Genomic DNA, 15204 nt, shown 5'->3' with positions numbered 1-15204 from the left:
CGGGGTAGCTGGCAGAGATATCATGGATAGCGATATTATAGATTCCCTTCCTCAGTCGCCGCACAAACAAATGCGAGATTAGCTGCAGTCGCTTCAGAAATTTACAAGCACGCGCCGATCGAGGTGCAATCTGCACGCCGATACCCTCACTGCTCTGTGTTATGCAGCCTGTGTGGCTTCCCTGCTCCAAACGTGTGATCTCGCTACTCGAAGCGCATCTCTTCCCGCTTGAGCCTCGCTGATTCAGCTCGTCGTCGTAGCGCGCGCTACTGCGTCAGCTCTTGTTCACTCGGGCTTAGATTGCTGAGAAGCGTTCCACTGTGTAATGAGGACGAACTTTCATGTGCATCGCGCTCGCGGTTGGTACGATTTATAACCCGCGCTAATCTAAAAATGACGTTCCCGTGTGTTTGTTTGTTGTGAGTAGCCACCGTGCGATAGGCACCGTGGCGATTTCCCCCACCCTCTTCCTGACTTCCGAACTCCTTGCCCATGCATATGCCCGTGCCCAGTGCCGCCTGACCGGTGCGCGAAGTGCACGATGCGAACGTGTGTGCCGCGATTGACGAGGCGAATTCAATCGCTGTCGCATGAGAACGAATTGGTTACATTGACAGCGAGCTTCTCGGCCTAGGAAATGCGCCTTGCCATGGGGAGCACATGTACGCAGAGATAAGTGGGAGGTGGCCACCAACAGTACGATTGGAGTAAAGTAATATTATCTGCAGTAGCTAGGTGTGTCAGAGTCCTTTAAGTTGGTAAAGGGTCATAAAGTCCATTATTAGTAAGAGAAGACTAGCTTATAATTATTTCAGGACACCACCAAGGCGCAGTGACCAGACAGCCATGCTTGGATGTTGGTGTTCTGTTTGTGCCTCACCTGCGTTTTCCATTCACTGTCTCGTTCTGCTCTTTTCTCTGTTTTATAGAAGTGGGCCCCAACATGGCCACATGCAAGCGTAGACTCTCCTGCCCACAGACAGTGCAGCATCTCTGGGATGCCATTGACTCCATACGGCAACAAAAGCAGGTGTGTATGTTACATTTGGTAAGCTGTGATGAAGTTCCCCGAGGGACTTTACCATCGAGTGATCAGTGTGGGAGTCTTCATCGGTGTGCGTTGCAAGTGAAAAATCCTGCGGTGACCTGTAACACGCAGATGGCGTTGCCCAGCTAGGCTTGTACCAGGAATGGAATTTTAGTTTGGCAGTGCAAGATTCTAAGAGTGTGCCACAGAGGTGTCTCCATAAATCACAGAGGCACCACTTATACTGCTGCCACACAGGTACTTCCAATCCCGATCGAGCCTGATCCCGGGTTCCCATGACTCTGTCCTGATTGATGAGTTGGCCTGGAGATGGCGCTCCATGCATGCATAGTTGTACAAATGATGGATGACAAAAAAATGGGTTTGTAACCAATCTCGAAAGTAGACAAAACTTTTGATTAAAAATTTCTTGGATGTGATGCAGCTACAACAGGTTTCATCACAAAGGCAGAACTTGGGTGAGTGACCCAAAGCAGCTAACCTTTTTCCATTCCCTTAATAATTTCTGCATCCTTTACCACACCTTTGCCCACTGATGCCTTGAGGCAATAAATCTCGCTTTAAGAAAATGCAAACTTCATTTTCCTCCGTTAAACTTAACAGCATTTATTTTTTATAAAGGCAGATAATTGAAGGAGTAGCTTTACTCGCATTGTGGCCGAACCCCGATTGCTTTTCCGTCTACACTCCCAGCTGCATTGGCCATGTTGCCACATCCCCTTTCACTGTGGGGGCACTATCTCTCCTTTGTAGAGTTCTTCTGATTGTGCTGTTCCTTTCCTCTTTCTCTTTCTTTTTCTCTTTTCGTTTCTGCCCAGTTGTTTTTGTTTCGAGAGTCGCCCCACTTTCAAGAGAGGAGCATCTTCTCTTGGAGAGGAGGTGATGCGGGCTACACACTTGTCTATAGGGCGTTCTAGTGTAGAGGGTATTGGGCTGGCTTTTGCACACGCAAAACATTATAGTACTGACCAGTCCCCGAGCGTGCTGCATTTGTTCAATACTGCCCAGGCAGGAGCATGGTGCTGAGTGTCGGCACTTTTTCTTAAATCAAGCCGCTCTGAATAAAATGAGTTTTTTTATGTATGCTTCAGTTTTAGTTAACATTTCACTGTTTCCTCAGCACAACGGTAGCATCCTTCAACCAAGATCTGTAATCACAATCTCACTTCAGAGAATGGCTTGAGATTGAGCACGATCGAGCTCAATTGCAATTGAATTTATCATGTAGCAGCACTGGACCTGTGTTCATTCTTAGCTGAATCGATATTTATTGAAAGTGGTAGTAGAGGAGGAGGGTGCAGACCTTACCAAGAGGGGCTGCACGGTGATGATGGGACTGGATTTTGTTATGCACTAGGGCATCTTTGGCCAAAGAACACGGAATACATGGTTAGTGGTCAACTTAGGTCCATGAAAGCAACGGTGGTCTATACGGCCTAAAGTTTACGAGTGTTAGTACAATTCATGGTGTACAGCAGCGATGGTAAGTGCAACAAGTTATTAAAAAGACAGAGTGTGCAGGGCTTAAAAAGGGATAATGGCTTACAGAGAGAGGATGCAGCTGCAACGTGGAAGGGAGGGAGTGAGAGTGGCCTTCTGGGTTTGAAAGGTTGCATGTGACCATATGAACACACTTAATTGTCCTTCGTCAATTTTACACCATTTGCAAGCAGAACGATACAGTACAAACTGATACATACTTCTTATGTTGTGTTGGGTTTTATGGCACAGGCAATTCGGGCCATCATGCACCAAACTCAGACATACTTTTTGTGTGATCAAACTGTTTTCATTGCCTGCCTTTTTTTGCCCTGTTAACACTCTCTCCTATTGCCAGTCCAAATATTCATGCATGTCAGAAAGCACTTCTTGTGTTTATTTTTTTTAGGAAAGTTCTATTTTCTCTAGATATCACATATTTCTTCTTCTTGCAGAAATAAACATGTAAATATATTCACTGATTAGTTTTTCCAGTCATGTGATGCTTTGCAGATTTATTTGTAATGTGGTACACTGTGAACTCCACATGAGCTCCAAGGAGCGCTTTAGGTGGAAAAATGGTGCCGCTGTCCCTGTTGATGCCTATGGTGTGCCACCCACTCATTAGGTGCAGGGGTTGTACTACAATTACGGCCTCTTCTTTGCTCTAAGAGAGGGTGAAAAGGCTGGCAGTTTGTTTTTCTCCCCTGTCACTACGTCGTCAGCTGTGAAGATTCATGGCATAATGATTGAGTGGATAGTTTGCAGTTTTACGTGGTTGATATTGTGTCAAAGATGGAAGTCAGTAACTCAAGGGCAATACATTCCCTTGCACTATCATCATGATTCATGTGGCGTATACTTGCACATCTATTAAGGAGTGGGCAATAGCATTTCTTAGAATTCCTATGGATCTGAAGAGTTTGTACTCCAGATCTTATATTTTTTTTGACCCAGTTAGTATATTGCCTGACTATTTAGCGCATTGCAATGAATCTCCGGGTCTCAAGCGCTTAGTGTAGAGCATTGGGATGAGCAGGGATTTGGGGGTAGGCAGATGTTGTAAAGGTCAGATATTTAGTACAAAAAAAAAAGGAGTAAAGCTAACAAATTGGCTTATTTGGTTTTTCATGTTTAACTTTGTTAGTATGCTACTCATGGGAACAAACAACACCAGATGTAAAATCCACAGATATAGACAGCACAAACTATCAAACAAGATAAAGCAGGCCACTACACTACTGAACACCCTGTATGACATTAAGCAGAGTTATCAAAGTAGTTCAGATGCAAAGATAATTGTGCATGCTTGTGTGGGTTGTGGGTCTCATACTTTTTTCCGAGCGTGACAATAGCTTTCATATAAACCAACTCTTTTAAGTGCTAAATAATTTCTTTATTGCATGCTGAGTAAATAGCTGAGGCAAGAAACTGTGCAGTATTTATCCTGTGCTGCTCAAAAGGCGCCAAGCTCTTTGCAACCTATTGTAAACTGCGGCAAGGTTCCGGTGCATGTTCTATTGCTATTTATGTGAATCATGTTTGATGAGACTGCCTGGTGTGCAGTGAAGGACAGAGAAGGACAAGGCAAAAGGACAAGGGAGAACGCAGAAAAGGACAAGGGAGAAGGGCTTTGAATATGTCTGGAAATGTCAGCCCAGCTTAACAGTGCAGGCTCGCTGCTAAGCAGCAAGCTGGAAAAAAAAATGTAAACTGGTGACTTGCACTCATGCATGTGCACGAACATGCAAGTTGTAGGTCCGTGCCATAAAATAGGTAGCAGACTTGGCAAACCTGAATGGAAGGCTATTCTCTCTCTTGGGAGGTCAAAAGACAATTGTACTGGAAATGGTATTTATTGTGACATGTTAATATTACCTTTGAATTGCAAAACAACCTGAATATCTAGTACTCGTATTCTGCCAGATTGTACAAAGCTTTTCTGTGGTGAACGTTCTTTATTTTTTAACATACAGCCGCCGCGGTGGCTCAATGGTTATGGCGCTCGGCTTGCCGACCCAAAAGACGCGAGTTTGTTCCTGGCCCGTGGTGGTCGAATTTCGATGAGGCGAAATTCTAGAGACCCGTGTACTGTGCGATGTCAGTGCACGTTAAAGAAGCCCAGGTGGACAAAATTTCTGGAGGCCTTCACTACAGCGTCCCTCATAGCCTTAGTTGCTTTAGGGGCGTTAAACACCCATAAACCAATCCAAACCAAACCAAACCATTATTTAACATGAATGTTATTATTTAACTTTAAAAAAATTTTTTCCCTATATGTTTGAAGCACCTTTTTGCAAGCACTGCATGCTTACACCCTCCTCCCAATGGCAATATAGACACAAAACTGAGCTGTTGCCATGAATGCCAAAATAAGAAAATCATTGGTCACGGTCATGTTTGGAGTGATGTTTGCAATGGTGCTGGTGTGCAGGTGAGCAACCTGGACCGTGTGGCCAACTACATGCGCCGAAAGCACCACCTGAATGTGGCGGACACCGAGCGGCAACTTGGATTTGCCGTGCGGGACGACTTGCTTGTCTCCAAGAAGAAGGTCGGCTCCAAGGGTTCCAAGTTGGCGTTGAACAAGAAGCGTTCCAGCTGCCAGAACAACCGGTGGTGTGTTCTCAGATTGCAGTCTCTTTGTTATCTGCATGTGTAGCGTCTGAACTTAGAACATCATGGTTAAAGTAGCAATGGCTCATTTTTTGTTTCACTTCTTTTTTTGCTAGTGATTACATCTACGGGGATCCACTTCTTGTGGCTTGCAAATAATATAATTATTAATTATTATGAGTAGTTTGGTTTTAATTGCTCAGAGTTTCAAGATTGCTGTGATAGATGGCAGATGACCGTCAATTCTAAAAAATCAGTGTGCATGACAGTAACCAGGAAAAAAGTATCCTCATCTTTCCCTTACAGCATTCACGGTACGCCACTCATGAAAGTCTCCCAGCATAAGTATCTTGGTGTTACACTAACCGCTGACTTTAGATGGGACGTACACATCGCTAAGGTAACATCGGCAGCCTTAGGAAAACTGTTTTTTTTGAGAAGATGCATCCGACTCGCACCAGCATCTACTAAACTCCTAGCATACAAAACTTTCATAAGACCTATTTTAGAGTACGCTCATACTGTTTGGTTTCCGCAAACAACCACTAACATAGCAAAACTAGAAAAAATACAAAGAAAGGCACTACGGTTCATCCATAACAAATATAAGCGTACTGACTCCCCATCGAACCTTGCAGCTATTTCAGGACTCCCGACGCTATCAATGAGAGCAAAGCACGCGCGTTTAAATTTTTGTACCAACTGTTGCATAACGATTATAACATCAATGTGTCAAAATATATTTGCCCGTCCCAGACTCGACCGACACGACACAAATATGCGCTCACTCTAACTGATTATTCCTATCGCACAGATGCACTTAAACATTCATTTTTTCCCTGTAGCCATCCGAGAATGGAACAAACTGGATGCCTCGATTACTCATGCGCCGACCTTAACAACGTTCGCTACAAGGCTCGAGGCCGGTATTGCCGCAGAGTAACGCTCTCAGTGATGCACATGGGCCTCTGGGTATTGATAATCCGTTTCACATCCGTTCTTTCTTGTCGTCTTAATCAGTGCATCACCCCTTGCGTAGTCATAGTTTGTTTTTCCTGGGTCCAATTGTCCGCTATCCTTCAGTATTATTATTGTTTCCAACATATACCATATCTTGTCTTGAGCGCCAAGGTTTTTTTTTTTTTTTTTTTTTCGCTTCTACGTGCATGTTGTTCACTGTTAGCCGTGTTTGATCACTTCATATGGTAACCTTGTCTGGAGCCGATTGTACATAGTTTGTCCTCAGGTAGGCAAATGAACCACTGTTCTACCAGATTTATCTTTGCATGTGTTCTTGCCGCATTTTGAAATTTCCTTGTGTTGTGTGATGTAGTTCTTGCCTCATTGTAACTGTTGTGTATGCCCACCTGCTAGGGCCCCGTAAAGGGGCCTGCACTATTGAAAATAAAAAAAAATAAAAAGTCACTACTTGCATAGACATGTACAACCTTATCTTTTATGCACCTAGCTCTGATGCACTTGTACTACATGCCAGCATCTGAGGCAAGCCACCAGAAGCAGCAGGCCAACTTCTGATTTGGTTCTTGTCATTCAGCATCGCAAGAATTCATGCATGTTGCCAAATAGAGGTTCTGAATGTAGACGCCGAGGTTGGGCAGGTGTTTTATGTTGGAGTGTGTTTACAGATTATGCAACGAGCAAAGTGTAGCTAACATATACTCCAAGCTTTAATCGATAGTATTACCCTGTGGAATGAGTTTGCGCATGGACAAAGAAATGGAGCTGTATGGATATCTTGGCTTTTAAATTTTGTGCTAGTAATTTTCAGTTAAAGCATGAAATAAAAATTGCGTAGTGCTGATGGCATATAGATAGGGGTTCCACTTTTCGATTTAAACTGCGGGGCAAAAAAAATAAGGATGAAAATGCGCCGCATTCAGTTTTTAAATTCTGTTCTAACCCGATAAACGCCAGTATACTTGGCATACAAGGCACAGCTGGCTGCCTGTTGACTACGAGCTACAATCACTCTGAGATGAAAATTAAGAGTAGGGAAGTCAGGGCCTTGATGCGATGGTGGTATTGTTGGATAAGTAGCACAGTTGTGCGATTTGAGATGTTACTCCGCTAGCTTACGTAGTCCGCAGACCAGGGACCACCGCACCCTTGCTGCCTGCTAGCTAAATGCTCTTTGTGCACTATCATCACCCACTAAGAGCATTTCATTGGATAAGTATATTTATCAACTGCATGTAGATCACTGACATGAAACCCTGCATGGGAGTCTCGAAAAAGTATCATGTTGTGGCTGCCGCGACAGTTCCTTACTGCCATCAACATGCAGATCACGTAATGAGCCGTCCTCTCGCCCAACCCAGCAAAACAACCTAACAGTATTATGCCAACCTATTAATCTATTCTCAGAAGTAATGTTCCCCTTGAGTCTTTGTCTTCTGGCTATCTCATTAACTTGGGTCACTTTTTAACGATGATAGCAATTCTTTCAACAAGCACAGCTCCTAGCACTGCCATTTGCACGTCAATTACTGGTAAACAAACTGTTCATGCTGATAAAAACGTTGATTAGACAACAGGTGAATTTTCACCACACTAATGCATCACTGGAAAATGTCAGTAATTCATTCATTGGCAGTAATATTCACTGAAAAACAAAAAAAAAATTGTGTTCCGAAGTACCCACCGAAAGAAGTCTGCTGAATTTTCAAAGAATTTATTTAAAGCCCTACATATAGAGCAGAAATATACAAGTCATTGGTTTTTATTATGTGGGAAGAGAACTGTTATGCTTTCGTCTTTCTTTTGTTTGTTCATAGCAGTTTGTGAGTGCATTTCTAACCATGCCGCCTTGATCCCGGTTGCGGCGGTCGAATTTCGATGGAGGCGAAATTCTAGATGCCCGTGTACTGTGCGATGTCAGTGCACGTCAAAGAACCCCAGGTGGCCGAAATTTCCGGAGCCCTTCACTATGGCGTCTCTCATAGCCTGGGTTGCTTTGGGACGTTAAACCCATATAAACCAAACAAAACCATGCCGCCTTGTTTCTACCATGGTCTGTAGTGACAACTAATGATGGACAAAAGGGCATCCGCACTGGTCCTTGATGTATGTGGTTAGTCACATTGTACTTCTGTGCTTAAAAGTGAGTTTAAAGGGAAGGAAAGCTTCAAAGAATCTTGAAAATGGTTTACTGCACTAGAAAACATGGACGATAGAAACAGAAGTGGACAGGACTTCTGTTTCTATCCATCTAAAATCCACCAACTTGCCCAGCTTGCCGCTGTACTTCAAGGAATGCTTTGGCTACAGCAGTAACAGACTTTCAGTCTTCTTCATTGAGTAAAAAATTGAGTCTTCTTTTAAGCCAGACAAAATATGGCTCATGGCTGAAGTGAAATACCAATAAAACAGGCCCTTCATCATCCAGTTTGTGTCATAAAGAGTTGTTCAGGCACATTATAATAGCTTGTTAAAGGGCTTCTGACGTTTTGCCAAGTTAGCCTCAATCTGGTATAGAGATACAAGGGTTGTGTGGAAATGAAAGTTTTATGTATTTTCCCAGCCTTCTTCTTTGACTTTTTAAACCTTATCCACAATGCGAACACACGCAACGTTATGTTGCTTACGTGCCTTAGAACACAGCACAAACACTATGGCTTTTAAAAAGCCTGACCGGTTCTCAGTGTTGTGAGTGTGAGTGTGACGTTTCTGTCACTTCTCTCTTTTGCAGCAGAGAGACAGCCATGACTGGTACTGCTTTGAATGCCACAGGGGCGGTGATGTGCTTCTCTGCACCACCTGCCATCGGGTGTACCACATAGTGTGTGTCAAAGAAGACCTCTCCAATGAAGACAAGTTTGTCTGTGCCGTCTGCTGTGTGAGTGGTATTAAATTGCATCTGGTTGTATGCTACATTAACAGTGCAGGGGCTGTGTTTCACATACAGTCATTTGCCACTTGGGATACTTATATCATTTTTGTCTGATGTAACATCTGGCTTAGTACCTTGCTGCAATGGTAGTGATATTCGTATGCATATGAATTTTTCTAGATGTTTTATTGCACTTAACATACTATGCTCCAGTTAGGTTGCTCAGTTCACTTCTGCACTCAGGCTTAAAAGTCCTGCTGGAAAATACACTAGTGTGTTGGTTGGATTGGAGTGGCAGCAACAGCATTGTTCTTGCTGGTTAAGCCCGCATAAGTCTAAGAAGGTGAAACTGTTTAAACAACTTGTGGGAGGTGTATTTGTTCTTTTAACTCCATATAATCACACTGTTTAGCTATGAAATCTTGAAAGGTGCCGGCACTTAGATGTTGCAGAGTGCAGTGTAATAAAAAAAATTGGCAGTGGCTTAGCTCGGCTATGCCAGGATATACGTAGCGAAAATGAATGCATAGCTTGGTTAGCCTTGGTTAATCTTGATTGCAAGTCCAGGTTAGCCTGGTTGACTGGCTAGTTGTTGTCACATCATTCGTCACACGGTTGGTCACGTGACCAGCCAGGTGGTGTGACCATGGTGGGAATGCGAGCACGGCGAAACTGCGAGTTCGTGGGCAATGCAGCTTTTGCTACAAAATAGTTGAATGAAACGCAGAGAACAGAGAAGGGCTGACAGTAATGCTTCGGGTCTGTCTATATGCTGTAGTTTGGGATTTTTTACCAGTGTGTGGAGATATTTAACAGTCAGTTTGTTTCTGATGCAGCAACTGAAAGAAAAGGACCCTCTGAAGTTGAAAGTGGATGACATGAACATTCTTCTCAGCTACACATGTCTTCGTCTCAAAGACAAGGTATGGCAAGATTTGTGGTTCTCTTTTCACATGCAAGAGGTGTGCATGACATTTCATTTTCCTTCAAAACATATTTTTGTAGGAAATGTCTTGTATGTTCTTTCATCACAGCATGTGCTTTTTAACAGTGCACTCCAAGGAATGCCAGCCTGGAGGGCATTCTGCCTTGAAGCATAGCTAGTACCGTGTTTGCACAAGGCTTCATGTAAAATGCTTAAGATGTTGTGACAACCTCTTAAGGAAACAAAAAGTCATGATCACTTGAACGGTTGTAACCTACGGTTAGGTAGCCGAGGTTTTTGTCATAATGTGGAAAAAACTCTTATTCAGTGCATACCTTTCTGCCTAATGCGTTCATGCAAATCATATTTGTGAGAGGAAAAGTTGCCAACAGCTAGATTGTAACACCTATGCTTATGGCCATTAAATGGAGAACAAATTCATTTTGTGCTAGTGTGACCTTTAAAGGAAACATGATACAACTGTTGTCATTGCCTTTATTGTGTATGTGACCATAGTGAAATAGTGGTGCTTAGCAGCTTGAATGATTATGGTTATTTCTATCACTTCTTCAAGGTAAGTGATCTAAAAAAGGGCCACATCCTCAAAATGCTAACAGAAAAATAAAAAAGGTTGGGCAATATGATTTGTTGCCTTGTAGTAAATTTCCTCAACAATGCGTGCTAGCTATTTAGGCATCTTAAATGGAAGTAATTTGTTTATCACCGTTTCAATCCTGTTTTTATTTTAAACCAAGTTTATGCTCCTACAGTCGGGTTGTACTTATGTAAAATATGACATTGGCCATTGTTTAATCAGAGGTATGCTGTTATAGTTTTGATCAGGCCAAAAAAAATTTTTTTTTGCTAGTGTGGTGCATGGTTTTTGATCAGTCTGTGTTGTGCACTCATGTGGCTTTCGCATGACTGCACAATAGAGAGGAAAAGGCAGAATGCCCAATCAAGCAAGCAGGCTTCCTCTATCTATACAAGGTGAATTGTAGACTGTTTCTGAATCTGACCTAGAGCCTATGCCATTCTCCTTGTTGTTCAGCCTATTGTCTTGAGTTCTGTGCAAGCCTCCTCATTGCGCGAGTCAGCTGACATGTGCACTTTTCATGTGGAATCTGATAGATTGCCCCTCAAAGCCCTCATCTGCCACGGCAGGCCCAGGTAAAGGAACCACCTCAATCAAGCATCTTCACATCCCTTCCCGCCTTCCACCCAAACTTCCTTCTCCTCTACCATTGTTCTTTTTGCTCTGCTAGTGCTGCTTGCTTGAATGTGGCTGCTGGCTGGTATGAATGCACTCCTTTGTTTTTCAATCTGCTGTACAAAAGTTTTTTTTTTTTTTGCCATTTTACCTTATTTGCTGAAAACAGTCACTCCTTGTTTTGATGCAGTTTGATTGTGCATGCAGTCATTTTGTGGCATCCATGCTGCACACCATGTTGACCTTAAGCATGAAATGCTTGGTGCCCAGGTTATGAAAGGCTCTGCTCGGCAGTAAAAATCAGATTAGTTCAGGGGACTGCACTTGTTGTGATAATGCTATGGGCACATAGTCTGAGTCTAGTGTGGTCATAGTCTCAGACCAGTGACACACAGAAAGCCTCTTAGAAGTACTCCTTTCTGGATGAAATGGTTCATGGTTTTAAGTTGACAGTAAATGCGCTAACGCACAAATCAGACACTGGAGACTAGGTTAACGAGACTGGCACAAAATTGCAACTGATTTTTTTTGTCTTTAAAGTAAAAGCTTATATAGGCAATGATAGAAAAACATGTTCTAAAAAGAAGGATACAAGTCAAGCCAGTGCTCATGTCATGCTGAACATTATAGAAATTTTCTTTCCAAATTAGTCAAGGAAACTGGAGAAATTTTCTTTTCAAATTATACAAAGAAACTGATGTATCACTGATGCAGGCATCACTAGTTCTCTTGATGTTGTACGCTTCCAACAGCTTACATTCTACCCTATGTGAAAAATGCAGAATGGGAATAAACGGACACTTGGAAAGGTGAAGCCCGTGGTTGTGCCTTATATGCGCAAAGTCGCCCGCAGTATAATGGATGTGGCAAACAGGCATGGCATTTCTGGGGTGTTTTCAACACCACTATAGCTCACTGGGCTATGCCCCAGGATCAGTGGTGAAGGAGCTCGACCAAGTGGATGTGGAATAAAGCTTGCCAGACAGTTAATGACATGTGCCACGGCTGTCGTCTACCAAATTCCGCTGAAGTGTAGAAGAGTCTACACAGGGCACACAGGTTGTATTAATAGACGTATTTAGCATACCGGAGACGTACTGCCGGAGACGTTTACTGGTTTACTGGACCTTGCTCGCGCATGCGCAGAGGCATTGTTGGAATGAGGGGGAGCCACTGCGCGTGCGCAAGCAGGGTAAGGTAAACCGGTATACGTCTCCGGTAGTATGTCTCCGGTATGCTAAATAGGTCTAATGGCTCGCTACATTGCATGCAAAGGTTGTGAGCCATAACTTGAGAGTATCAAGATTATAGGAAGGAGCGAGAACAGAGTAGCACGTGAGCTGTTGGAAGCATACCAGATCGAAAGAACCAGTGATGCCTGCGTCGGTGATGTTGGTTCTCTAGTATAATTGGGAAAAAAAATTTCTGCAGTGTTTCGCATGATATACGCACTGCAGGCCTGACTTGCATTCCTCTTTTCGGGGTGTGTTTTTCTGTTATTGCCTATATCAGCTTTTACTTTCAAGGCAATAAAATCAGTTGCAAGTTTCTGCCAGTCTCATCAACCTCGTCCTTTGTGTCTGTCTTGTGTTAAGTGCAATTTGTGATCAATTTAAAACAATGCTTGTTACCATTGTACGTTGAACCATTGTGTGCCATTGAAGTCATAAGCTTTGGTACAGAGTAAATTTGTAGAACATACTAGTTTTGGGGCTTTGAAAAATTGTGCTCAAAGAAACATGCTGGCTACTGCATGGGATTGCTTACACATGTTATGGTGGTATGTGCCACTGTGTGACGTTTTGTATACTTGCTACCTTGGATCATTTGTGTGCCCCTGGTTTGTATTGCAGCGAGTAAAAAAAACAACTAGAGTGAAATCAGGGACATGACTGGCACTTTGTTTTTTTTTTCAAGTGCTGAGTGTACTAAACTTTCACTTTCACTTTTGCCTTTCACATACCTCTTCACATCATGCTTGATGAAGTCTCTTCACTGTAGGCTTGGCATAGGGTTATGAGAAACTAACTAGCTGTGTTTTAATTTCCAAAAAGTTCCAGCATGATGAGTACACTTGTGAGATTTGCTTAGTTTCTTCATGGATATTTGAATTGTCCATCCCTATCCCTTTTTAACTCTAGCTTAGCATTCACATCCCGGAATCATTCTGTGGAAAACATGTTTATTTGTTGCACAGTTGCAACTGGAAGAATGGTTGCAGCCACTGCACGGCGAGGAAAAAGCCACAATGGTCCGACACTTGAGACCTTTGCAGTCCCTGCTATTGATAATGAATACTAGAGTGTGGTGGTATGCCCCTCATGTGACCAGAGGAACAAGTATATACAACAAAACTTTTCTTTCTGCTCAAGGCCGTGTTGCCAAGATTAGAAACAAATTTATTTTAGCTTTGTTTTAGCGAATCAGCATTTTATGCATGGGATGAACACATAGCAGGCTTTGGCGAGCTTGTTCACTGAACTGCCCATGCCATGAAAGTTGCGAAATAACAGTGAGTAATCAAATCCGGCTTTCCTTGTCTTGCCCAAGATCCAAGTTCACCAAACTGAGTTTGATAATGTGATGTCACAGTGCTGCCAACTCATTGGCAAGTGGCTTAAGTGGCACATTGAGGATAGATACATGCACATGCTCATTTCGGGGTCACTCTGCTTCCATTTGCATGTGCGCACTTGTTCCTGTTCTCACCGCCAAGACTTCTGCCAGGAAAAAATGCAGAGCCGGTACTAGCAATGACTGCTGAGCTGCATAGTGTAGCCATTCATGCTACTAAGCCACCTGGACATTGGTAGTAGCAAGGGCAGCAGCTGCATTGCTTGCTTGACCGACAGTGTGAAAGCTTGGCTTCGTATGTCTTGTACGTGGTACTTTGCAGCCACTTGATCTGTGCACCATTTTCCCTGACTGTGGTGTGCAGAATGGCAGCAAACCCTGCAGCGGAGGGAAAGAAGAAGAAAAGTGTGGTGTTGAGGATACGCTGCTTATATAAAAGTCTACCGTCCTATGGGGTCTATATATCACAAAGGCCACATTGTATACCTGTATTCTATCATGCCCTTCCTGACATAAGCCTGTCCTGTGTGTGCTAGGCCCGATTGCCCCATAATGGTGCAGGACAGAGTTAAATAGAAAATAGTGGAAGAGGCCTTTGCCCTCCAGTGGACGTAAAGATTGATGATGATGAGTTTGGTGTGGCTGTTAAGCATTGAAAGCTTATTGTAGGCCATGCAATGCGCGAAGCATGTGCATGCATAGTATTTGAGGAGCTTGGGCTTTTGCAAAGGCTTCACACTTTCAGTTTTGTGTATTTTTGAACATCTCACTTACCTACCCTTACCACTTCAGCTGTAATGAAAATTTTTGGTCATGAAGCTAGATGGTTGACGTCTGAGTAAAAGTACTCACTACTTTTATCCAGTGCAGCAAATCATTTACGTTAGTTTTTTTCCTGCGTGATGCCATAATGAATCAGTGGTACAGTGCATTGTGGGGAGATGCGGCAATTAAAACAATTTTTTTTATTTATGCATGAAATAAAACCTAATTTGTTGCGGGCATGTAACTTTATATACTGATTTCAGAACTGCATCTTATTTCAAGCTAGATGATATAACTGTTGAAGTCATTCATAAGGCATTCAGTAGTTAGGAACAAAGTGCACAAGTTTTTTTTTATGTCAGCATATTTGCAGAGCCCTGTTCTGTACACAAAAGCTGGTAGTCAATTTTTTAGGTGTCCTCATTGGAAATAAAAGTTAAAACTCCAGTGTGCATATTTACATGCGAAACGTTTCTTACAAAAAATAACTTTCAAAATATATTGCACGTGTAGAAAAACCAAGGGCTTTATTGCTACCCTTGATGCCTCAGGATTGTGTGTAAAAAACATTACTGTCATGCATTCCAAAAGGTTGTCGAAGGGATGAGTGATATCAATCGCAGAAAAAGTTATAGCTAATAAAATTAACCTTAAAGTTTATTTCCTTGTTCTCCTTGTTTGTCGCCTCATGTGCTTTTGTCTTTGGTCAGAGGAATACGGCATCGTAACAACAGAAG

The 15204-nt window shown here is 42.8% G+C and overlaps 1 protein-coding gene across 1 annotated transcript in view; it reads left to right on the top strand.

Moving 5' to 3' along the window:
- LOC144125434 (zinc finger MYND domain-containing protein 11) overlaps nucleotides 1–15204 on the top strand; it is a 48577-nt gene that overhangs the window by 20352 nt on the left and 13021 nt on the right. Inside the window, 6 exon segments of the mRNA XM_077658804.1 lie at nucleotides 930–1030; nucleotides 4962–5100; nucleotides 5103–5146; nucleotides 8853–8999; nucleotides 9830–9916; nucleotides 11050–11088. Of these exon segments, the coding sequence (XP_077514930.1) occupies nucleotides 944–1030; nucleotides 4962–5100; nucleotides 5103–5146; nucleotides 8853–8999; nucleotides 9830–9916; nucleotides 11050–11088 (543 nt within the window). The 5' untranslated portion in view covers nucleotides 930–943.

The sequence above is a fragment of the Amblyomma americanum genome, chromosome 3 (genome assembly GCF_052857255.1).
Source record: "Amblyomma americanum isolate KBUSLIRL-KWMA chromosome 3, ASM5285725v1, whole genome shotgun sequence".
Taxonomy (NCBI): Eukaryota; Metazoa; Arthropoda; class Arachnida; order Ixodida; family Ixodidae; genus Amblyomma; species Amblyomma americanum.
The sequence above is the reverse complement of the archived record's forward strand: the minus strand, read 5'-3'. Positions and strand labels throughout refer to the sequence as shown.